Raw genomic sequence first — 25,257 nt, 5'->3', positions numbered from 1 at the left:
TGCAGGAGTAAAAAACTAAAATTTGTACTTTGGGGCAAGAAAACCACCATTTTGTTCAGGCCTGTTCTTTAGATATGTTTTTCAGAAACTGAAAAAAATCGGAGTTTTAAAGCGAAAAGAAAAACACCAAAACAACTCTATAAAGTGACATGAACAAAATAGCCTGTGAGCTTAGAAAAGGTATTTGTCTCAAGTGGTAAAGAAGTAGCAATTAGCACCAACAGCGAGTCTATGACTTGCAGAGGCAAACTGTATTTAAACACAGCAGGGCTGGTTTTCTGGTATTATGAAAGATTTAAGTAATGAAATAAATGCAATCAACAAACAGCATATAATTGATGTTGGGGATGCAAAGAACACTCAAGCACCCTTTCTCCCTTTTCCTGGGGAACTGGGATTTTGCCAAGCTCTCCATGCTCTGCCTTTCCCTGAGCAGCACACTTCACCAGACAGCTGCAGAACCTGTAGAATGGGCAATGTGCAAATGGGTATCAGCAGACAGAGAATTTCTATTCACAGTAGTGGCTGCTTTTACCAAAGCTCTGAGACAGAGAGATCTCCAGCCAACCAGGAACTGCACTACCTCTTTCAAGGGTAGCTTAAAATTCACCAGGACTGGGACTAAGCTTTGCTCATTTAACTGACATGTCAAATAAATAAATAAACAAACAAACAAATAAATAAATAAATCCACATGAGCCATAACCAAGTTCAAGAATATCTCACTCTGATCTGTTCATCAGAAGAAATCATTTAAAATACTGAAATGTATTGAATAAATTATTTGCTCAGCCTGATTACAGTCGATCTTGTATGATGGATGGCCCATTAATTCACTGTTTTTTTTTTCTTTTTTTTTTTTTTCCGTAGAATAGCAAGGGAGTCTTGTTTTTAATGGAGGAGCAACAGTGTAGCAAGCAATATAATCTTATTAAAACTAAGTATTTTACGGGATATTTTACATAGGTGTAGAAATGAAGGAAAGGAAATTAGGGAACCGGTTGTATATGGGAGAGATGTACCTAGCTGTCAAACTACCTGCTGGCACCAGCAGGTAAAAAAAATGAAGAAAGAATTCTGGTCTACAAATGTCTATTACAACATGCAAACTCTATTCTTATTGTTCAAGGAAATAAAAGGTATGTGTTGGTCCAGTAAAAAAGAAAAGAGGTCAAAATCAAATCAGTGAGGAAGAGAAATAATTTGGAGGCCAGTTTGCATGTTGGGAAGGTTACATCCAATTAACCAATCTTCCAGGATGTGGAAGCAGTCACTTCTCAGCTAGGCCAGGCTGGACAGGGCTCTGAGCACCCTGATCTAGCAGTAGGTGACCCCATTTATTGCAGGGGTGTTTGACTAAATGGCCTTTAAGAATCCCTTCCTACTCTAAAGATTCTATGATTCCATGATTTTATCTGCTGCCTTGTGGGTGGGGTGGGTGTTTGCAGGGCAGCAGTGTGCTGTGCTCGTGTTTCAGCACAGTGTAATCGAGAGCTCAATGCACAATTTGGCCTTACTGGTGACAGTGGATATTTCTATAACACCTTTTGTGATAATGATCTTCTGCAATACAAATGTAAGCAGAAATCCAGAAGCCTGGTGTGTTTGTAAATTAATCATGCATTATTTTTTTGTCCTCCTCTCTCACTTTTTAATTTTGAATATTTATTTCCTAGTAAATTCTTTCCCAAAACCGATTGTATGTAGTAATACAAAAGAGGATCTATACTGAGTCAGGCACCTTTCAATGAGCCTTAAGGATAAAAAAACACTGTCATTAAAATATGAACAGTTCTGAAAGGAGACAAGATTATTTTTAGTGAGATAAATGTAACAAAAGCATCAGAACAAAGCGTAGGTGCATGTGACAAAGAGCACGGTATTTGCGCCGCTCAGAAAGCCTGATGGGGTTGTGGAGTACTGCAGGCTGTGTGGATAAATCGTCACAGGGCTGTGGAATTTATCATTGCCTGCACAGGGGGAATGAAACAAACCAGCTTCTTGGGTAGAAGCAAAATAAAAAACATATTTAGTCCCTAGCAAGGAAAGTCCTGTTTGCTGCAGTACAGCAGGTTTATTAATTTCATTTTTTTTCCCCCAAGATTGGATCATGGCATATGTTGATACATGCTCTCTAAAGATCAGTGTTTCAGCAAGTCACAGGTTCTTTCTGCAGCATGCGCTTTACCATCTGATCCAATTCCCCCACGCCCTTCACCAGAGGCTCTCTCTATCTGAAATGGAATTATGCCATCTGCTGGGGTATCAAAGCAGAGTGAAAAATGGTTTCCAGAAAGCAGAAAGCAACATGGAAAAAAAAAAAAACTGGAGCGTTCATTTACTCTTTCACAAAGGCACACAGGATTGCTAAACGTTTATGTTATGTAAAGCCTCTCCCTACTGAAAAAGGGATGAAAATAAAAACAAATAGAGCCAGCTCCAATAAACCTACTTGCTCACTGCTTTATAATTTTAAAACATAATTAATTCATTTATTTTTCACTTTAAATATGTGACTAAATGCCAGTACTCAGCTGTCATTTGAAACTACTCCAAATACTTTCAAGTATGTACATTTATGATAATTGTTGTTGTAAAGAAACAACCTCCTATTTAATTTTCTCAGCTGAAATTAATCTAATATGGTATGAGATTTATAGTAAAAATATTTTCATTAATTATTTATTTCTATTTCCTTAGACTGATGAAGCCATTTTGGTATTTGTTTTTAGAAAATACATGTGTAAAGCATAATTTGTTATTCAAATAATAACACTTCCCTTTTTGCTTCTTTCCAGTGCCCATTTATGATTAAAAGCTCTCAACCGCATTCATGTTTTGCTAGAGTAAACATATTTCCTGGCTTTTCCTTGGTGGAGTAGATATGAATGGCTCTGTGGCAGTAAAGCTATGATACGATTGTTGCATTCACTCACATGCTTCCTCTTCTTTAAAATTTCAGGAACAGTGGGATTTAATTGCATGTCCTCTTACTAAGAAATCTGGTAGCTCTTTGCATTTCAAGCATAACATTTCTGGTGCTTATACCACACTGCAGTTGCACTTTTCTCAGCTTACTGGCAGATTTCCAGGTGTTTAATCTCATTCCATACATGTTCACAAGAGATAGTTGGGTTCAGCTGTTCCCTACAAACCACAAAGCGGCCAAGATTGGCTTCCAGCCCACCCTCATTTACTATTTCTGTGCTGTGCTAATTTTTCTCTGTATGTAAGGAATGATGCAGAAGAGAGGCTACTTCCCCACATCAGCAGGCATTCTAGTTCAGCCAAATCCATACACATCCCGTGATGAGGAATTGCATCATGGCAATGGTAACGGGATACGTTCATGATGGATGAGCATCAGGCTAGTTTAACAACAAGACTGGAGTAGTAGGTAATTTACTGGGCTTGTCCTGGTTCTGCAATTAGTGGGGCCATACCTGAAATATGATGCTAATTACTGGATATTCTCAAAGGAAAATTGAGAAAATAGTTTGAAGAATAAAAATGGCGTAGAAAACTTTTTGAGCAAATTAACAAAGTCTGCACATTGCATTTGCCTATCAAAAGAAAAGCAAACACCTCACTGCAGCCCCTGGGCTGGACCATGCAGACAGCTATTTAAACCAGCAGATGGGGCATTAGCAGGATGGAGCTTGGAATATTTCCCTGGTTCACAAACTGAAAGCTCTCCTCTCTCAGTCAAATGTTATGGCCCCTCTAAGTTGTGCCTCTGATGTCCATCTTTAGATGGACAGACCCTTAACTGTGTCACATCTCTTTTTGGTTAATTGTGGACTGAGCACAATCTGAGGAAAAAAATAAAAAAGGCATCACTCCGTGATCAGAAAGCAGCTATTGGACTTATTTAACAGCTGCTTTAATTACTCCATTAATTACAGACACTGCACATTAGGCTTCACAGATTCAAAGGGTAGATTAACCTCTGCAAAGTATCTTTTATTCAAATTTCACTTGAGGCAGACGTTAATCAAAAGGACATACTTAAGCACTTGAAAATGCTGATAGTCATTTGGAAGTATGGTTTTTAATTTTAAAGACATAGTAATGAGACTTTCCACTTTGGGAATAACACAGCTGGCTGACTGAATGTCATCTGAAATATAAATCCTTTGAAATATCAACCTACTATAAGAAACCTGACAGACTTTTAATTACAGGCTTCCTAAAGCCAGTCATTGTCACTGTACAGTTTCATTGTATCACTGAGCAGAAGTCACAAGAATGGTTTTTGCCAACTGTTGCCACAGAGAACTGATTTCTGCCTACATGAGGGCAAATCAGGGCTTGACCTGCTTAGGGAATTTGCAGTGCTGCAATTACAACAGTAAAGCTGCAAATCCTTAATGTTTCTTCCTAGTGCAGACAGTGCAAACTCTCTCAAGCCACTGCAGCATGTTTGAGCCTGAGCTAATGCACTGTGAGTGTTCTTGGCAAACCCTGACTCTGCTGTGCCAGTCACCCCTGCTGCCCATCCTGTGTGAAAACAGAGAAAGATTAGAGGACAAGTGTGAAGGAGGCTGCTAAAAGCTTCTTTGCTGGGGACACAGAGGGCTGTGATGCACATGTTGAAGCTGGTACGCTGTGTGTGCACCATATGTAATAGATTTCAGCACACGCAATGCTAGCTGGTCTGTCTTCTGTCATATTCCACATAATTAACAACAAATAATTACCTTGCAGGTAGTTTTTTCTTAAATCCTTTTGGAAGTGGAACACTGAAAAAGTAGCATTTACTGCAGAAATGGCACTAACACCACTAAAATATTAATATCTTTTTCTTAAATGAAATACAGTGCTGCGATTACAAACATCTCTGCATAAGACACAACAAACGTGGTAAAGGTGTCTGCAGTGGACCTGTTTAGTGTATCACCCTACAGAGTCAGAAGTGCATTTCTTTGTGCAAAGCTACAGCAAAAAGTCTTTCAACAAACTCAGTAGGCTGTCAAGCAATTTTCCTTTCAAAATTTTTGTGCCCCTTGGCTGACTTTTGGGCTACACTCTGAAGTAGTTCTGTGTACAGTACTCAGCCACAGGCAGAACTGCTGGCCCCTTCGCTGCCTGCTCTGCACCATGGGAGACGAGACTGTGGTTGACTATAAGTAATGGCAAGTCTGATCTGTCAGCCTGCAGCTTGTCTCCCCAGCATCCTCTTGCACCTCTCTGCTCATGGATTCACCAAAGGTGAATTTTAGCATTCTGGGCATTAAGGGAAGATGAAAGTGGAGCAATGCAATGGCATGAACTCACCACATATGGCCAATTGTCCTCAGCTGTGAATAAGCACAAGATGTTGGAGAGATGGGAGCCTAGGCCTCGTCTATGCTCTGCTGCGAGCTGGCTTCATGACTGTGCCATTCCTTCTGTCTGTGCCTCATTTTCCTCACTTTTTCTCACACTCTTCTGAATCACTGATTAAAAGCATCTGAAAGCATTTGGTAGTAGTCAGAACTCAGTATATTTGGTTGTATAACTGATGTGTAAACATTCAAATACAGCCCTCTAGTTCCAGATGGGAAAGAAATTTAATTAAAGAAAAAGGAAAAAAAAAAAAAGTTTTGCATTATCTTTATCACTTTCATTTTTTTTTCTCCAATAATTTCTTTTCATTTACTTTCAGATAGGAAAGAAAGAACTACCTCAGCACTGCCTTTGTTCAGATCACAGAGCCCCTTAGAGATCCAGTGTACGCAGACTGAATTATTATTATTCATTGTTGTGTCTGACTTTAATGTTGCTACAGTATTTTCATTACACTTTTTCTCCTGTTTTACATTTGACATATTATATCTTAATTCAATACTCAGCTGCTAGAATACTTGAAATACAATTTGCTCCTTTCATTTAGCTGCATTCTCTGATGTGTTGTATATTTGTGTAACTGTAATTTTTGATATAGTAACTAGACATATTTTTTATTCTGTCAGAAGGCATACTCTGTAAAATAAAGTGAACACAACCAGAATTTCCAAGCTGTGTCACTTTTTACATAGGGGAAATGCAACACAACACTTGGTAACTAAGCTCAGACAGTTCAACCACAACAGCCATTAAGCTGTTCTCTCCTTCTAGCTTTCCTGAGGTTGACCTAGTTACAAAATACTTAATATGAGTCAAATTTGTACTCAGCTTGCCTAAATTTTCAAGACAAATCTTCTAATCATCTCAGGCTTTTCACGCTGACCTTTTTCTTCTTCTTACTAATAGGGTGCTGAGAAAATTTTACTAATGAATGAATCTGGGGAACTGCAGGATCTCTTAACCAAAATTGAGGTAATTGTATTTCTGCAATTAATCATAGGGAACATACACGGAATGTTTACAATTGAAAATGTTTTTCTCAACTGTATACTTTTCTTCTGTTGCAAACTGATGATCCCAAATTGAAATTGAATAGCTAACCAGAAACTCTTGAACAAATGTGTATGTGCAATTTACACACGCAAAATTATTGTTGTCAGAGGGAGAGGATTGCTGGTACCTCTCCCCAGCATTTTTTGTTACCTTGGAATAATTGTCCCCATATGCTGCCTTTAGGGAGGCCCTATAACGTTAGTACCTAACCCAATGTAGGTCCTAATATTCGCACAGCAAGTACAATTAAAATAGAGAAGATGCAAGGCTACAGCAGACTATGATAGCTGCTTACTGAATTGGATAACTACTTTGAATACATAGTTACCTGCTGGGTTTTATCACATAAATGGTTTTGCTACAATTACACGGGACAGTCATGTTTCTTCATTACTGAAGATACAGAGAGTGGTTATAGAAACTGTTACTGAGAGAAATAGTGATTGTTGAGCCTGTAAAATAAAATGTTTCTTTCTTAGCTCTCTTATTTAGCTTTCTGCCTGGAAAGGTTGTTACTTACAAACATAACAAGTAGTACTGAATTTAATTATTAAAATATTAATATTGTATTAAAATTTTAAGATCAATTGCAATAATATCTGATGAAATAAACTGCCATCTTAAATGATGAAAGACAAGGGCACTCCTGAGATAAACATAAACTATAGATTCTCACTACGTTTTTCTAAGCATTGCCTCTAGAGTAAAAGGAGTCATTTGTCCAGGAAAGAAGAATGGAGGAAAAAACAAACAAACAAACAAAGAAAACAATCAAAACTGCCCTTCTATTACTCTTATGCTACTGCATTTCTAGTTGGTTTGTCCCCCATAAAACTTTCCCTTACAACTTTGATTTTTGCTTGACAAATCTATATATTGCATAATCTATTAGTCTTCCTATGTCTTCTCCTTACCTGTAATCTAACAAACCAATAAAACATATGGCAAGAAAGAATGATGTAAGTATTTTGCATATCTAGTAAGACCGAAATATGCCATGTTGGATAAATTTGCACAATAGCTGCTGTGCACGAGCCAAAGCACTGTTGTATCAATAGTACTGGCAAGTGAAGTAAGTAGGAACATACTTCTACATTGCAGTATGCGTTTGGAGCAGAATAATATGCCAGTACTAAGCAATCATTTAATAAATTAGCAATAATTCCAGCAAGTATAACTTAAACATGCCTTCAGAATCTCTTTTGGTGTTGTCCATTGTCTTTAATCCTTTAAAAAAAAAAAAAAAAAAAAAAAAAAGAGGGAGAGAACATTGTTTTACTCATGAATTAGGACACCTGAGCAAACCTAAGACTTGCATGCAGCAGTTTTCTCCAAATGTAACATGAATAGTGATGATCTTTCTCTTTTCCACCTAAAGCTTCAGTGTTCTAGACCCATAAAGATGAGCACACCACTTATTTCCTAAAGCACTGCTTTTCAGAAGCTATGAATTGCTTTTTTTTTTTGATATGATCAGCTCTAACTTTAATAGGTGCATACTCAGCATAAGCATGCAAATGATGAAAGTCGTAATATCTTAATGTACATTGATATAAAACCAATCAATTCCAGTACCTAATAGAATTGATTTATGACTACAACAGAGCAACGTACATATTCTTTCATTTTGCTGTTTTGGCAACTATGAACATGGGTTACTGACATATAATGTGACTGACAGATCTGTAGTGAGCCTCTCGCTACTGTATGCACGTCTCTACAAAGGAAAAGGCAGTCATACTGTTCTTTCATGGTGGCATAACTTAGGATGGGGAGGTGGTAGTTTCTCAAGAGGGGAACAGAAATGTGTTACTGAAAAGCTGTCCCAGAGACCTCTTTGTCCAAGAGCTTACAATGGTTGACAAAGTAACATTTTGATCTTTCTTACTTTCTTCCTTGAGCAGAAAGTCCAGCATCCTCATGAGTGCCCTTCATGTGGGGGTTTCGGTTTCCTTCCGTGCTCAGTGTGCCATGGGAGCAAGATGTCTGTGTTTCGAAACTGCTTTACGGACTCATTCAAAGCCCTCAAGTGCACAGCTTGCAATGAGAATGGGCTACAGCGCTGCAGAAGCTGTGCAAGTTAAAAAGGGTATCTCCACATATGCAACTCCATTTTATTGTACTGCAGCAGTTTGTAATATGATTTTTTAAAAAATTAATCTGTTTATCTAATTCAGTCAATAAAAATCAGTTTATAGTATGCTTCTTCTGGTTTGCTCATTGAAATCCTTTCAACCTGTGCCTGACTACAGCATGAACTCCGAGGTATTTGTTTCTACACTGATAGATGTGTTGTCTACCAAACTTACTGTGCTTATATCTGGATATGAAGCATTCCCTTTTCTGTGGGTAATCATCAGCGATACCAAACAAGTGAGAAGAAAACATAGCATTATAGATTGCATGGAAATTTCTGATATTCAACTTAGTAACAGTTATGGATCAAGGTCTGGTCCTGTGCAACTGTTCTAAAGCATTTGTTCTTTCCAGCTGGGTCAATAGTCAGACAACTCTACCACTGCATAAAACTTCATCATTTTTGGGGGGTTTCCCCAAAAGGAACACAAAAGAATAAGTCAGTGGTTAGTCTGAATGCACTTTAGGCTCCACACTGGGTATATTCCAGCTTGGAAGCTTCTGAGTGCTCACACACCTTGAAAGAGTGCTTTCAACAGGGTACAATATTATACAACCTTCCTTCTGTTTATATTGACTTTGCACATCTTCCTTTTATTTTGGGCATAGCACAGCTGTTATATTAAACCATACATCTGCAGATGCATAAAGCATGGTTTGCAAAAATGCTCCCTCTGATAAATGTATGTTTCCTCCTACACTATCTCCCTCATCTGAGCCTACAGAAAAACAAAGCAGAACAAAACAATTTTCTCTACTTTCATAGGATCATAGAATCACCAAGGTTGGAAAAGATCTCCAAGATCATCCAGTCCACATATGACAAATATTTCCCACTAAACCATGTCCCTCAGTACAACATCTAAACATTTCTTGAACTCTGGGATGGTGACTATACCACCTCCCTGGGGGATGGTGCTGCGTGTTCCAGCACCAGACCACTCTTCTGGGGAAATTTTTCCTAATGTTTAACCAGAACCTCCCCTAGCACAATTTGAGGCTATTTTCTCGTCCTTTACTAATTACATGGGAGAAGAGGTTGACCTCCACCTGGCCACAACCTCTCTTCAGGTAGTTGTAGAGAGTGTTAAGGTCTACCCTGAGCATCCTCTTCTCCAGATTAAATAATCCCAGTTCCCTTAGCAGTTCCTTATGCTGCTCCAGACCTCTCCAAATCCACCTTCATTCCAGTTGCTATATCTAGATGTGGTTGTTGGTGCTAAGAGTTGGAGGAGTTGGACTAACATATCTTTTTTTTACATTTGAATATAAAGGACTAACGTGTATTCTATGAGCTACTAATTGTACAGGTTTGAAAATGCTGTAAGATCCTACTGGTCCTACAGCTTCTACAGTGAGGCTCAGAGCAAATGTCTTGGTCTTTTACATAAGATGAGAGAGATCACATTTTCTACAGAGGACATTCACGAATCTTAGAAGCACCTCAGCTATAAAACTGAATTGCAGATGTGTTTAACTTATATGTGTATGGGGAAGGAATAAAGAAAGAAAATATGGTTCCCTTCTAATATCACTCTGTAACTTCAATTTCTGGCTAATATTGCAGCCCAAACTGGTATAATTAGGGAATGAAATGTAGCATGAAGCAGGATAGTGATGTTTAGAATCATCATTTCTGTTGCATGAAAGCTATTTTTTAAGCTAGTAATATACTATGACTGTAAGGACTAAGTATATTCACAGCAGCAAATACTACACTTCATGTGGCATAAGCAAACATGTTCTTGAGGGAAATTACTTCTCAAGAAAATGACAGTGTATTTGCAATTCTGTAATTCCACAGACTTCACCCCAGAAAAGACATTTTGCATGATGAGATAGCTCACATCACTGTTCTTCTACTGAAGCACTACAGAGAAAAATTACTACAGAGAAAAACTGGTCAGAGTATATCAAACATCTTCAGTGAAACCAAGTTCTCAATCAATCTGGAATAAGGGTTTGAAGATGTTTTCCCAGTGTTCTAGGTGATAAGAAAAATCTTGCTTTTTCGATTAGCCTGGAAGAACTGAAGTCAACGGAATGACAAGACAGCCAAAACAAACCCAGGAGCCAGAAACAATTAATACTGATAGCAACAGTTAAGGGAATGACATTTCCTGTTGTAAGGCATCTCCATCTGGCATCTAGGAACACGACTTCTAAGTTAGTATGAAAATAGAGGACAAGTGCATTTCTGTTCTGATTTAAATCAACATAGCTGGTTTACATCCAAAGTTTTGAACAAACTGAGTCAAACTAAGGAAACTTAGAAAGAAATAAAAAAGGGTGTATCAAAGAGAGGGAAAACAAAACAGAGCAAACAAAATGAAAGAATACTGAATGCTATAGATAATATTATTTGGCTAATTTGTGGAAAGGGAACAATTGTCTATCGGACATCAGAGAAAGAAATATCTGGACTACTTTTTACAACAAAACCTAATGCTGATGTGGTAGGGACTAGGAACTAAATTCATATCTGACATAAGAACTCTGCCAATGCCTGTTCAGTGTCTATACACATTCACTCATGAGTGTTCAGACCCATCTGAGGAGAAAAATTTCTCTGAGAAGTTATGTGAGAATTTGGTGACCAGGCAGTGATTTGGAGCTTCTTTTGACTTTTCTCCCTACTTGTCTGAAGTTGGACTTCAAGGCTGCAGTAGCAGATCTTCACGTACAAGCTTTGACCTACTATCTTACTCTTCCTGTTATTCATAATGATCTGATAATTTTTAAGAAATGAATGAATGTTCTTTAAGCATTGGCCATGTCATACTGAGGAAGAAATTCATACTTTAAATTTCAACAGATGACTGCATGTTGAACAAACCTTCCATGTAACATCACCTTATGTAGCCTCAGGATGGATTTCATTACAGTAATGTGTAAGTAAATCAGTCACTCTAAGTGATAGGACCACTTAAGCAGAATTTGAAATCTTCTCACTTCATTTTCTTTATGTTGACATGTTTCAGAGTGATGTATTTCTCACTTGCACTATATAAGAGCATAGGAATTGCTAATTTTATTTAATATTTAATAAGTATTTTTATTTTTGTTATGTTGCAGAGAAACTTTTTTCTCTATTTAAATAAAACAATAATGAGCATTTTTTTGCTGTAGAAAAAATCCAGCCATTTTAAAATAAGAAATATTGTTTCTGAGAGTCAGTTTACATTCAATCACTGGTTATTTCCTTGGTGCACTATTTCTGAAGATACATCGGCTTTTACCTGCCAGCCACCTACTGTAACAACTTATTTTATATTTATCCTCAATTAGATGTTTTTTTTTTGCCAGCAATGTCCATGGACATGGTTGTCCTCTTAATTCCTATCTAGAAGGGTATTAGACAAAGAGCTAACATTTTTTCCTATTTCTAACATTTACTAATTCCAAATACACACCTCTCAAGTTTAGGAGAATGATTGTATTGATTTAAACGCTTGTTTGATTGAGGCTACCCCATGTTCTCTTTACAAATGAAGCACTATGAATGTTTGACTTACCAAATTAACTCTATTATAGTGCATAGCACATATGCCTCTTTTAAAATAATGAATGTGACTTGAAGCCCTCCAAGGTTTTCACTCTGAGTTAATTTGCAGGAATTCATAGTTATGACTGAAAAGAGTGTGATAGATCTTGAAACACAAGCAGCTCATTCTGCTGCAAGTAAACTTGCATTTCAATGAAACACTAGTTTTGACCTCTGTGTCATATGAAAAAGTAAATAATAAATTCCTGTGACATTTGGGTCTTTATTCATGAAAACAGGAAATTAATTTTACTGAGCTGAGTTTTACAATTTTTATGAGAATATTTATAATGGTGGACTCTTTGGTTACTTTTCCTAGCTACTGCCTTTGTATTGCATTACATTTAATTTCATATATTTCACTTACCCTTAGATACATTATTTGACCACAAAAGCATTTGACAGGAAACATCTATGCCCTAAATAATTTAGGAAGGAGAAGAATTTAGACTGCATAGCTTACTTTAAATAATTTAGTGATTATAGTAATGGTCATTGTAAGCCAACAATGATTTGAAAAGTAGAAGTTATTAGAAATAAATTGTTATATTTAATCCTATTTTTCTTCCTTCTTGAGTTAATTTGCTAAGGGGTGATGAATCAGGAAATAATTGCATTAGAAGGAAAGAGCTGTAAAAAGAAAAAAACAACCTTGCAGCTTAAGCTTCTTCTAGCTTATCTACTCTGCTCTGAAAAATTGCTTTAGAATGAGCTCAAAGATTTATGAAATCCAGTAATTTCGCTGTTCAAGAGGAGTCATACTGCAGCAAGACATATACTACCTGCCTTGTGTCTCTCTTTAAGGCCTCATATTTTTTCCACTGATGGAAGAATTCTCCTTTTTTGAAAACAATTAGCACAAGACATTATAGATTACTGACCTGAAATTTGAAAGTATATAAAATAAATATTTTTCAAGGTAATATCCTCTAGTAGACAAAAAAGGGCTATATTCTGATGTGGAGAAAAATGAAATCTGATTTTATTTCTCAAAACACACAAGGATATATGACCACATAGAAAGACTGACTACAGCTGTTATTTTTTATTATTGATCATGTTCTGTTCAAATTAACAAATGAAGACCAGTAGAAAATATTAAAAACAAAAAAACAAAAATACAATTGAGATGCCAACATAAGATTACCACTTAGAATTTACTCATTTAATTGATAGTATTAAATTTGGTAGATGAACCTCTTGTCTTTTAGATACAGGAGAAATTTCTTCTTTATTCTAATTCATTTAAATTATGAATGAGTAAGGATAACAAATCTACGAAGCATCATCTAAATCTGAGTACTCTCTCTAGTGATAAGACAGAGTCCAACAGTCTCACACTGTTCATTTGTACATTAATTTTCTCTGTTCTGTGACACCTGGGAATAGCACACCACAGGACAGAGATGTTATACTTCAAAAAAAATCAGCCAAACCTGTGAGATGATAAATATATGCTAAATCTTTTGCATCAATAGAGCTGCACTGACAACCAGTGCTTTCTACTGCCTCAGGGGTCTAGTCAGCAGACAGGGCATAAAATCAGTGCCTCAGTCTGTAAAGTCAAAGGTCTCCTTAAAAGTCTTTTTAAAATGTATTTCTTAAATATAAGCACAAAAACAATAAACAGTCTTCATAAGTACTCATGTATTTGAGGTACTGCAATCATTGCTTTTAGCATTACATGCAAACTGATGTTAATTGCAGACTGATATATTTGATAAGTTTTATCTGACTTCATAATGATAGAAAAAAATTATGTGGATACCATCAAGCAATAGAAATGTACTTTTAAACAGAAGTAGGACATACCTATTGTTATTCTATCCATCAGTTAAACTATGGAGAAAGTTGGCACAAATACAACAGAAAGTTCAAGCTGTAATCATTCTTGCTTAGCATTCTGGGACATCTTTGCTATTGAGGGAGTCCTCTTGTAATATCCTCTGGCACTGCATACATTGCAGCCAGACAAGTGGCATAAGATTTCCTTTCTCCACGTCCCATGTTCTTTTACCAGTCTGGGACACAGTGAGCCCAAATTTGCCAGTCTTACATTCTCTACTACAAAGTTCATATTCTGTGTCAAATAAAAGTTAAAAACAGAATTCTTTCTTGTTTTTATAGCCACTATAGCCAATCTTCCAGCACATATTTCATAAGAAGTATGGTTTGAAAAACTCTTTAATATTCTTCTGCATTTATTTTCCAGACCTTTATTTGATCTATGATAGTAATAAGTATGTCCTATTTCAGCCTATGCTTCTTGCAGATCATAGGATGTTCAATAATGCCAAATATGTCATACTGCACTTTGCAGTTACCTTCAATGAGCCCAGTAAAGCTACTTACTATATAATTTATAGACTTGGGATATAACCATAAGTCCTTTTGCCCTGTCTAAGAGCTTTTCTACTATCTACCTTTGCTGCACTATTATTTATCGTCTAGAATACTTTGCTATACCATAACTTGTTTTTAGAGTTTGATCCCAGATTCACACAGTTCATCTTTTCTCCTTCAGACAGTTTGCCCATCCTACTTAGTAAAGATAATCTATTTTAATCTTTTCTACTAAATTTTCAGCTGCTGTCAGGCTTTGTCTTAATTCAGTGTACACTTGCAGAGCAACAGCCTGTCGATCAAGTGATAAATTTTTTCCCCCTTAACTTCAAAGTGAGCTTTCTTTTCAAGAGTTTTACTAAACCTTCAAAATGACTTTTTTCCCCCAACATGGAATTTCCATCAATAGTAATTGTAATATAGGAATTCTTATCTGTGGATCTGAAAGTATTTCATAAACCTTGAAGATCATCACAGCAGTTCTGAATGGTGAGTCAGATTTAGCATCCCCATTTTAACATCCTGACTTGCCTCAGCAACGACAAAGCCGATAAAATTAATCTGAATTTCCACACAAAAGCAATCTTCGCTGATGTCCAAGTTCATGTAGATAATACTGGGCAGAAATTGAAATTTACTAAAAGTTTTATGCCCCCTAAAATATGCTCTGAAGGACATCATTCTTTTTCTTTTTTCCTTTTTAAAGAGTATGAAGTTTTGTTTTCCAAAAGCTTTATATTGAAAAAACTGTGACTTTTTGACTTTCCTGATTTTCTTCTCCATTTCATGCTGCTAAGATACGTGGAAATAATTAAATTGTCAAGAATACTCATAGCATGGCTGGTTTAGGTTCTAAACTCTGATTGCATGCAAAAATCATATATGTTAAAAAGTAAATTGAAAATACAAGCTTTCTATGGTAAGTCCCACGTGACACTGAACAGCAGATTCACCATAAATTCAGTGCTCATTAGAAACATACATCTGTGGTAGCTTCTGTGCTACTAACCCAGCTAAGACAATTAAATAAGAAAAGAAAATCTGTCCCATATAACAATTACATTATATAATAGTTGTATTCCTAATATTGAGAATAGCAAAAAAATATATTTTAATTCATCACATTTCTGGAATCACTGACTCCTAGTGAAATTGAGGAATGGATTTTTTCTATCCTTTACAATAGATTTTTTTTTTTTTTCCCAAAGCAGGGAAAATTAACCTGCTTAAATCTATCAGAATCTTTTAATAAATGTTTCTATCAAAATCCAGTGATAATATTAAAGGTACATTGAAACTAATAGCAACCCTAAAAATGGTATTTAAGTTGCATTGATATGCAATTTCAGTAAAAAAATCAGATCTAGGATGACAATGCTGTCTCATGTTTCCTGTAAAAAAAGAAGGAAAATATTGCACTCTAGCACTAACTTTGGAGGTCCTCACTAAAAAATTATAACTTTTTTTCCTGTCTTGTAATGTTGTAAACACCCACATATAAATAAATTAGTAGTTACAGTAAAGAACACATTCTTTCTTCTTAATATAAAATAATTTAGACATCAGTTTTCTGGAAGGGAGCAAAAGGACTGAGCAGAGAAGCAGCTCTAACCCATTAGTGAGACTGAGAGACCTGTAGGAGAAAAACAGTGATTATGGCCTTTCAGGGAGCTTCTAGCAAGTTTAGGGTTATCATCAATATACCTTATGTTGCAAACATTGCTGCATATTACTGAAGGAGATTCTCTACAGCAACTGAACTCATAAATGCATTTTTAGGACATACTTTTTTTTTTTTTGTAGCACAGATCATTCATGAGGAAAAAATAAAAGACTTGCCTCTTTAATAACCATAGATAAGATGGAGGACCGGACAGATAAGATGTATTCAAAGTTATCTGATCTGGAGATAGTCATTTAAGCCTCTATTTTTAATTCACTGGAAAAGGACATGAAATCCTGAAAAATATTGCTGGAAAATGACAGGCTGCCCATAGTAATTATGCAAAAGGTACGTGTCCTCCTGACTGAATGCAACAGATAATGTGGCACAGCAAAATGGGCATTGATGGACTTTTAGAGCCACTCTAAAGGAATCACTAACAGAAGCAGAGGGACAGAAGTGTTATTTAATTTAAGGAGAGTAGAAAAACCTTTTAGAAACGAAAAACAGCCTAGGGCTTCTCTCAAATGTCACTTAACAATACATCTATATAAATGATGTAAATAATACAGAGATTGTTGTAAATGAGAAGTACGATGAACAGATCTAAACAGGTAGAGAAACCGTTCTTGTTTTGAAAGCGATGTTTTCCTGTGGATTTTATGTTCCTGCTGAAAGTTATTTTCTGTTTTTAGTGAACATCTCTTACTCCAAGGATTTTTCTCTCTCTAGTTTAAGCTGCTCTGAGCTCATGTCTTAAGTGCATATTGCATATCATAAGAGATCAATTAGATGAGTTGACTAAACTTTAATGATGTGGTGGAGGAAATCCTCGTTGTGAGAATTCCTGCTGTCCTAAGGCCATAGCTCAGAATCCCAAACTGCACAAATATTTATTAACATCATTTGGTTCTAAATCCATATATCTTTATGGGATGAAAATATTTCCTGCCTAGATCTTTTACACCCAATATCACATGCAGATGTAATATCTGCACTGACAACAGGCCCTGGCCTATTATGTTACTCAGTATATCAATTTGAAATTTGACACAAGGGAACTATGCAGTCTCTGTAATATGACACACATTGGAACTCCCATCTCAGCAACTCATGATCTGTGGAAAGCAAATAAAATACTGGCTGTCAAAAAAAAAAAAAAAAGCTGATACTGGTATCTTGACAACTTTGACACATTATATTGCTGGATGTGAACAAGGGCAATTTAGAATATATTGGCAATTTGGATCGTTTTCAATTCTCAGAGATAACCTGGTATATCAATCAGGCAACAATCTTTGAAGCAAAGTCTACTTCTTCCTCTGTAGATCTGAGGAATAATATAAGTGTGTGGAATTTTATAAGTAGGGGTTTTTAAAATGTAGGTTATTTCTTCAGTGACTTCCTATAATCTTGGACAAAACAAAGAAAGCATGTACCTCTCTCTCTCTCTCTCTCTCTATATATATATATACACACACACACTTATATATATATATATATACTTATACACACACACACGCACACACACACTTCTATTTATTCTATTATTCAGTAGGTGACACCGGTTTTGGAATTCAGATCATCTTTTCAGAAAAAAATTTGTATCTTACAGGAAAAGGCAAAAAACCTCTGAATTTGTACCAAAGTTGGTATGACCTTTGAATTGTCTCAGTCATCATCCAAAACGGTGTTCTTTGGTAGCACTGACAATCTGACAGAAAAGGAGGATTCCCCCCTTCTCTCTTTTATGAGAAGAATTAGAGGTTTGTTCTGAAGAAAAAAAAAAAAAGATAGTGTAGGTATTCCATCACAAATTCCATAAAAATTAGATTTCCTTGTGGAATTTGGAACAGGTTACATAAGCTGAAAGGCTTGCAGAAATAAAAAAAACTACCTAAGAAACTCTAAACCCCATAGCTCAGGCTGCTATTTCCTTCTCAGTTCTTTAGCCTTGTTTGACAAAGCCAGGACAGAGCTGCTGAGTGCCTTTAGGGCCTCTTGAAATCCCAGGAGGGGTCAGAGACTCACAGAAGAGGTCCTAAGTGAGGGAGCAAGATAGTTGAAGTGCTTTCCTACTGCTGCTCTGAATTATGATTAAAATGGGAAAGAACTTGTCTTTGGCAGGATGGAAACCAATGTCTCCTTTATAGCTGCACTGCTCCTTCTAAGTACTGAATGCTTAGTTATTTCTGACCAGGAAGGCACACAGTAATGTGGCAGGTGGAATTACAGCCAAAAGCCGCTGTGCATTGTTTGTGCTTTGAACTGTCACATCACAATGACAGCTATTTCTGGAAGTGTGATATATGGTATTTGTAATATCACCAATGAGCTGCAGGGATTAGAAGAAATCTCACCAAAGAGAACAATATACTAGCAAACAATGATAGCACAGTGTTGATGAAAACAACAGAACCAGCATCTGGAGCACAGCAAATAAAAGCGTTCTTCTTACTTTTGTTGTAAATGAGAACCCAGCAGAGTAGGTAGAAATCCACATGGGATATGCAATATATTATCAGTGAAATTCTGTCCTGAAAGCATTTTATGGTCAGCAGTTTTACAGGATACCAGGAGTAATTCAAAATGGCTAGGAAGCTCCTTAATGACTGTATTGTTTGGAGGTCAGGCAAAATTTGTAGTCACACTGAGACCAGTGATACAGTGGACACATCATTATATAGCACTGTAATAGTTTATTGCCATATTATTGCCTTTTCTGACAAAAGGAATAAAAAAAAAAAAAAGAAACAACCCAGAAGCTGCCTAAACTTACAGATTGGTTGGGAATATTTCCAGCAATTATTTCTATCCCAGGCAATGTAGCTCTGCAGGCAGACTCAGCCTGCAGCTGTCTTTTATTCCAGTAGCAAAAGCTCCACTGCTTTTCCCAGGGTTGACCTTGCTTCTTGAGGATTCAACACTAATGCCCTCTAACATATACGGCAGTGCAGGAGGGACAGAGCTGCTTGTCTTTTTCTGTTGCTCAGGAAGCTTGTGTCACTTTGATCACAAATGAGTCATTAAGAACAAGGCACAGAGAGAAATTATTTCTTTTTGAAGAAGAAACAGAATCACTGCAGCTCTCGAAGCCTTCAGAACAGAGTGAGGTTAAAAGGGAAGGACATAGCAACCAGCTCTGGAAGTGTGCATTGACATTGCCACAAGAATGTTCTGCTGCCCACTGAAAAGGGCTGTTACTTTCACCTTGCACAGAGATGATCCAAACCATGTTCCTGGCAGACAAGGAGATGTCTGGTGAACACCAGAATAAGCTGAGGCCCTTCATTCACAATGAGAGGCCATCTGAGCAATACCACTCACGAAACCCAGGCTGAGATTAAAGGGACAAGCAGTGAGTGGACACAAAAAGGAGACACTTATGTTGCTGTAGTATCTCGAGATCAAGACATGAAAGAATTTCCTTCAAAGAAAATCTTCAGCAAGTTAGTCTCCTCCAGCCCACAGCAGCTACCACAGAGATTGTCACTGTATCCTCTTCTCATTCATGCAAATACTACTGCTTTTGAGTTAACAAAACACATTTTTAAGATTCCCATGATTATTTTAATGACAAACAGGTTTGAAAAAGAGCAGAAACATACTGTTTGGACAACTGCAACTATAGGCAGGTAAGATATTCCGAGACGAAACTGTGCCTCAGAATATCTTAAACAGGTTGCAGACATGTTAACTATATGCACACACGCGCAGAAATACTATGTACTATGTACATACAACTGATATAGTGTATGTGTATATGTGTATAAACAATGATGTTCAGAACATGAACAAGCACATGGGCCTTTTTAAAGTCTTCTCTTTCATCCTTTGATATGTATCATTGGCTATTCATCATGCTTGTATTTAGAGTGTACATTTCTTAGGTCACTGAATCATCCCTTATGTTTTCTGCAAAATATAATGAAAATAGTTACAAATATTTTTATATAAGCATGTCATTTTTCACTGAGGTCTTCCAGCACCTACCAACTGATTGTGATTTATAAGACAGAGAACACTTCATCTCCAGACTTGGTGTGGAAGAGAAACAAAATAGAACATTGTCTTGATGGCCTGCATTCCAGGAAGAGGTGGTGGATTATAATGACATTTACCTGCTTGTGCAGGACATTTTCAAGACTGAATTGTCTCTACATAGAAGATAATTCAAGTCAGAAAGATAAAGCAAGAAAATATTGAACTCTGATGATATTGTGAACTGCACATGAAAAGGTAAAATATAATATGCCTGTAGAGAAGCAAAATATATTTTACAGTAATTTACTTTTCCCCTATAACAAATCCTACTACTAATCTTTTCATTTGGCAACGATGATAAATTGATATCAGATAAACAACTTTATAATAATTACTCAGCTGACCGCATGTAGAGATATATGGCTAGGTTATATAGAGGAAAAAAAGCCTGTATCAGTTCTGAATTTCAAAGCCACTTTTCTCACGTTCCTTTCCTTTCCATCCTTTATTTTGTTACCAAGCACTGACTACACACAGACTTCACATGAGATAAAAAAACATGATAAGGCAAACTGTACTCCTGTAATTCCCACCGAAACATCACTACATAAAGAAAAGCTGCCAGATATAAAACCCACTGATCCTTAGAGATGACTTGGAGGACATTTTGCTTCTGATAGCTTCATCCCTTGCCAGGCTGTTATTCACTTACATTTCTGTCAACATCCTCAATGTATGACTATGATTTCCATGAAAATTACCATACTATAAAAATTTCTTTTCAATGTAATTTTAATTGCTTGATGCACAAGACAATAGAACCAGGATTCCATATTATTTTGCCCTCTATTCCTAAAAATTATGTCTGCTAGGAGAGAAAATGAGGGGTAGCACTTGTTGAAATGATTTCATTTTTTTTTTTTTCTTTAAAGATAGCAAGCCAAGGGGCAAGTGAATTTAACCAGAAGAAATCTTCAAAGCTATCTCAGAGAGGCACCTGAAGCAAAACAGATTGCTTGGGGTCAAACAGCCTGCCCTGCCTTTGCCATCATGGGTAAGAGCATTCAAATACCAGGAACTGCTTTAGAAAACAAGCCTTTGCAGTTTTCTTGGCACTGGGAAAGTACTTAAAACCTCACATTTACTGGGGCACCCTGACATCGATATGACAGCCACAATTGCTACAGAATAATAGCTAGGTATTTTTGTCTATGTACATTAGGTTGCCTGGATCATGGGGCAAACACAAAGGTAGGCAGAAGGTACTTTGAGAAAGGCTCAAGGCCTTACCCTGAAGATAATGGCAGTTTAATGAAGCAAGACCACTGGAGAAAGACTGATGCTGCTGTGCCCAAGCTGGGCAACAGAGGCAGAAAAGAAAGCTGTCTTGCCCCATATTGAAAGCTCAGCTTGAGTTGGCTGAGTCAGTGTGTGGTCACATTGAGATCAGCTGGCTATAAGGAAACTTAATTAGCTTCAGCAAAATTTGGGAAAAGACAGATGTTGCAGGGCTGGCTGCATTCCCACAACATGATTGTCACCATGTAATTTCCTGCTGGTGTTTTTCACATCCTTGGAAGCCCAATTAACAAACTCAACTTTGCTTGCAGCAAGAAGAACCAGGAATGCACTAGCTTTCCCTTGGGCTGCTGCTTCCTTTAATTTTTCTCTGCACACAGAAAACTGAAGTTTTATTAACAGAACTGGAACACAGCACTTTATACCAGTAGGACTTTAAGAAGAAGCTGTTCTATATATTCACATATATATTCGCTTATATAACCCTATGCAGTTTAAGGATCTCCTTTCAAAAGGACACATATACGATTCCAAATATCTTTTGCCAGGCAGAATGTAGTTTCATTGCTCTGACTCTCCCCTAAACCCCCATGCCATTTCCAAAATATATTGCTTCTTAGCACGTACAGCTCTATGATGACACTTTTCAGGACTTCAGACCTCTTATCTAGTGCTTCTGCTCCCTTTTCTTCCCAGGATTCCCATACTCCCCACATATCTACAAAAAACAGCTGTACTACAGCTATCTCCAAATACATGGCACATTTTTAGCTCTCTAAAGAGTGCAGTGAAGGCACCTCCACAAGCTTATCTGTGTAACCCCACCTCTTTCATATGGATAGAAATGTGATGAGCACTGTACCTCCTAAAGGCCTAGGCTGGCAGAAAAAAAAAGTTAGATTCTTATTGCCATAGAATATTCTCCTAACAATTTTCTAACAATTCTCAAACAATTCTCTAAAACAAGCTGTGCAGCTGAATTTCATGCCAATAGTGGTCTGAAGAAAGAGGGTTATTCTCATTTGTATCAGCTACGTTGTCTTTAAATGAGACATCATTTCTTTTTCTTTTTACCAGCATAAACCTTGTGCATTGCCAAAGATACAACACTTTTCCAGTAGAGGGGTAGATGGGCTGAGTGACTGGAGTGCTTCAGAATATGGTCTCCAATAAGACAAGTCCCATACTGGAAAAGAATATAACTACTTGTATTTTATGTTAACAAGACATGAATATTGGCATTTGAAGAGCGATTACTAATCAATACACTGTCAAAAACAAGATTCTCTGCCAGGGCTGTGGATGACTTGAAATTGCATAGGCACAACACCTGCTTCTTGATCTACAGAAGCCAGAGTTCTCAGGGGAGCAGAATGGCTACTGGTCTTCCAGCAAACCTTGAACAACAGTCCACTACAGAACAGAAGTTTATGGGGAAAAAAAGTGCATACACAAAAAAAAAAATGAGAGGGAAATGTGAGTCAAATTTGCTGTCTTCCTGTGAAACTAACATGTCCAGCAAAGAAAACATTTTGTTTTTGTGATACATCACTGTCTGTCAAGGATTAAGTCTCACTAAAGCTCCAAATTGAAATTCTGTTGTATTTACATACAGAAAGTACTCTATTTTGGATATCAGTGAGAGTTTTTGGCTTAAAGGTAGAAAATGGGGCTATATTGTAACAAAATCTGATGTTGCTTTTGTTTAGTTATGCAAAACGTTAACGTTGCCAGGTGCTTTCAGATATATGGGAACATAGCCATAGATTTTCTTCCATGCAGGTTAAGAGATTCAGGGGAAAAAAAAAATATGACTCTTTCAGTGCATAAAGGACTCTTCCCTGTATTCCCACAGTGCCTTACAGACAATGCACAGCTCTTGTCTGGGTGTACATATCCACTGGATTTATAGATGTCAAAGGACCTTGAATCATCTTGTTTCACTTAGAGCCAAACAGGTTGCATTTCACAAATTTATACATCCAGGAGAGGCATTTAATCTTGATACAAAGGCATGAAACAGTTACAAACCCACTATTTCCCTTAGATGTTCTCTGTAATGACTGATCATCTTCGTTACTGGAAAAGTGCCAGACTTTTCTGGCATGATGTTATGGTCTGGCCATATGTTCTTATTATGACTCTACTATATTAAACATCCCCTTAATACATAATTTATTTCTGTGGTGGTACTTACAAGCAGTAATCGAGTCACCTCTCAAGCCCCTCTATTTGGACTGAACAGATTGGGCTTTCAACCCTTACTAAAACACAATTTCTCTGGCATTTATAGCATTTGCTTTTCATCAGAGAATTTTCATCAGGTCTACGTACTATGTGGACACTTTAACCGTACACATTTCCACAGCATAAGTGGAAGTCTCGGCATAGTTAAAAATAAATCGATTTCTTTTCTCATACCTTTATTACTAATTTAAGTGTCATATGATTGTTAACCCTTTTTGCTGCTATATCATATAGGATCTAATGAGTATAAGATTTTATTAGGAACACAATATCAAATCCTTCATTCCTTTGAAATCTGCACTTGGTTTCTAGCATTGCAACCTTACTTAGATATTTTATTTGAATGTTTATGCAGCTGCCTATCTGGTCCACTCACACTACTAATCTATGCACCTCTTTTGCCATTGTCCCTGTCACGGACACAGTTTTAAGTATGTATTACATTCACCAAGGATAATTTTTGACACTTTGCTAATCAATAAAAACACTCTGAATTTTGGAGCACAAGCATAAAATAAATAACATTAAAGACAAAACATTTTGTCTGCTAGCACCTTCGCGCTTTCCTTAGAATCATAGAGTATTTCAAGTTGGAATGAACCCATACGGATCATTGCATTCAACTCCTGGCTGTACACAAGACTACCCAAAAATCCATCCATATCCTTCTCCTTTAATATCTCCATATTTCCTTAAGCCGTGCATGATACTACTCGTATTGTAGTTTCTACGTTCTGATTAGCTATATTGTTAGTTTTTTTCCCTATAAGTTTCAAGATCTTTTTTTAATGTAGTTGTTATTTTTACCCTAATTCTAAACTGCATTTATATCCCATATATATATTTATCCCTAAGGCAGATATTTCTAAACCTAGAACTTTAGCTTTGATTATTTATTCACAGCTAATCAATTGCTCATAAGCTATATTGATTCCATGTTTATTTCCTCCTTCCACACATATTTGCTAGTAAGAACTTTCCCACCCCATATGAACTGCTTCAATTGTTGAAGCAAGTAGTCTTTTTAGTAAGGTTGCCCTCTATCTTAGAAATTTAACTCTTGGAACAAGTGCACATTTCTATGGCTTTTTAAACAACATTCTAGAAAAAAAAGATGATTTTTGTGTCCTCGCAGAATTTTTACTTTTTTTTTTTTTTTTGAATCATATCTACCATCATTCTGGGAAGACAGAGACACACCAGCTAGTTTTTGCCTGTCCTATACCTTAAGACACAATCACTGCAGTTCTACTGATTACACGAGAACCTTCAAGAATGTAAAGGCTACACAGGTGCCTGGTAAGGCCTATAACATAAAGACATACAATCACAGAGTCATCAAGGTTTGAAGAGACCTCCAAGATCATCTAGTCCAACTGCCCACCTACCAACAATGTTTCCCCACTAACAACAGAGAAACATAAGAGAAAGTCAAGGTAAAATGCAGAATTAACAGCTAAATAACTCTACTTGAACAGATATTTTTCACCTAACAGCTTGCTGTTAACCAAACAAAATAAACCCATAAGAGCAACCTATACATAGCATTAACAGCATTACAAACAAATCCTTCATAGAGACAAAAACATAATAAACTGTTCCCCTACCTTATCAGATCACAGAAAATGCTTTAAATCCTCTCTTTTTTAAAGCTTGTACC

At 36.7% G+C, this 25,257-nt stretch overlaps 1 protein-coding gene across 2 annotated transcripts in view; it reads left to right on the top strand.

The window, feature by feature from the left end:
• Positions 1-8,598, top strand: part of GRXCR1 (glutaredoxin and cysteine rich domain containing 1) — a 36,496-nt gene extending 27,898 nt beyond the window's left edge. Inside the window, exons 3-4 of one of the 2 annotated variants that reach the window (XM_015285477.4) lie at positions 6,235-6,300; positions 8,286-8,597. In XM_015285477.4, coding sequence (XP_015140963.1) covers positions 6,235-6,300; positions 8,286-8,465 — 246 coding nt within the window. In that variant the 3' untranslated portion in view covers positions 8,466-8,597. Of the gene's footprint in view, positions 1-6,234; positions 6,301-8,285 lie in introns of both variants that reach the window. The other variant, XM_025150281.3, reaches the window with a different exon arrangement.
• The last annotated feature ends 16,659 nt before the right edge of the window (positions 8,599-25,257 follow it).

This window comes from Gallus gallus, chromosome 4 (genome assembly GCF_016699485.2).
Source record: "Gallus gallus isolate bGalGal1 chromosome 4, bGalGal1.mat.broiler.GRCg7b, whole genome shotgun sequence".
Lineage (NCBI taxonomy): Eukaryota > Metazoa > Chordata > Aves > Galliformes > Phasianidae > Gallus > Gallus gallus.
Note: the sequence above shows the minus strand (reverse complement) of the source record. Positions and strands in the feature narration are given on the sequence as shown.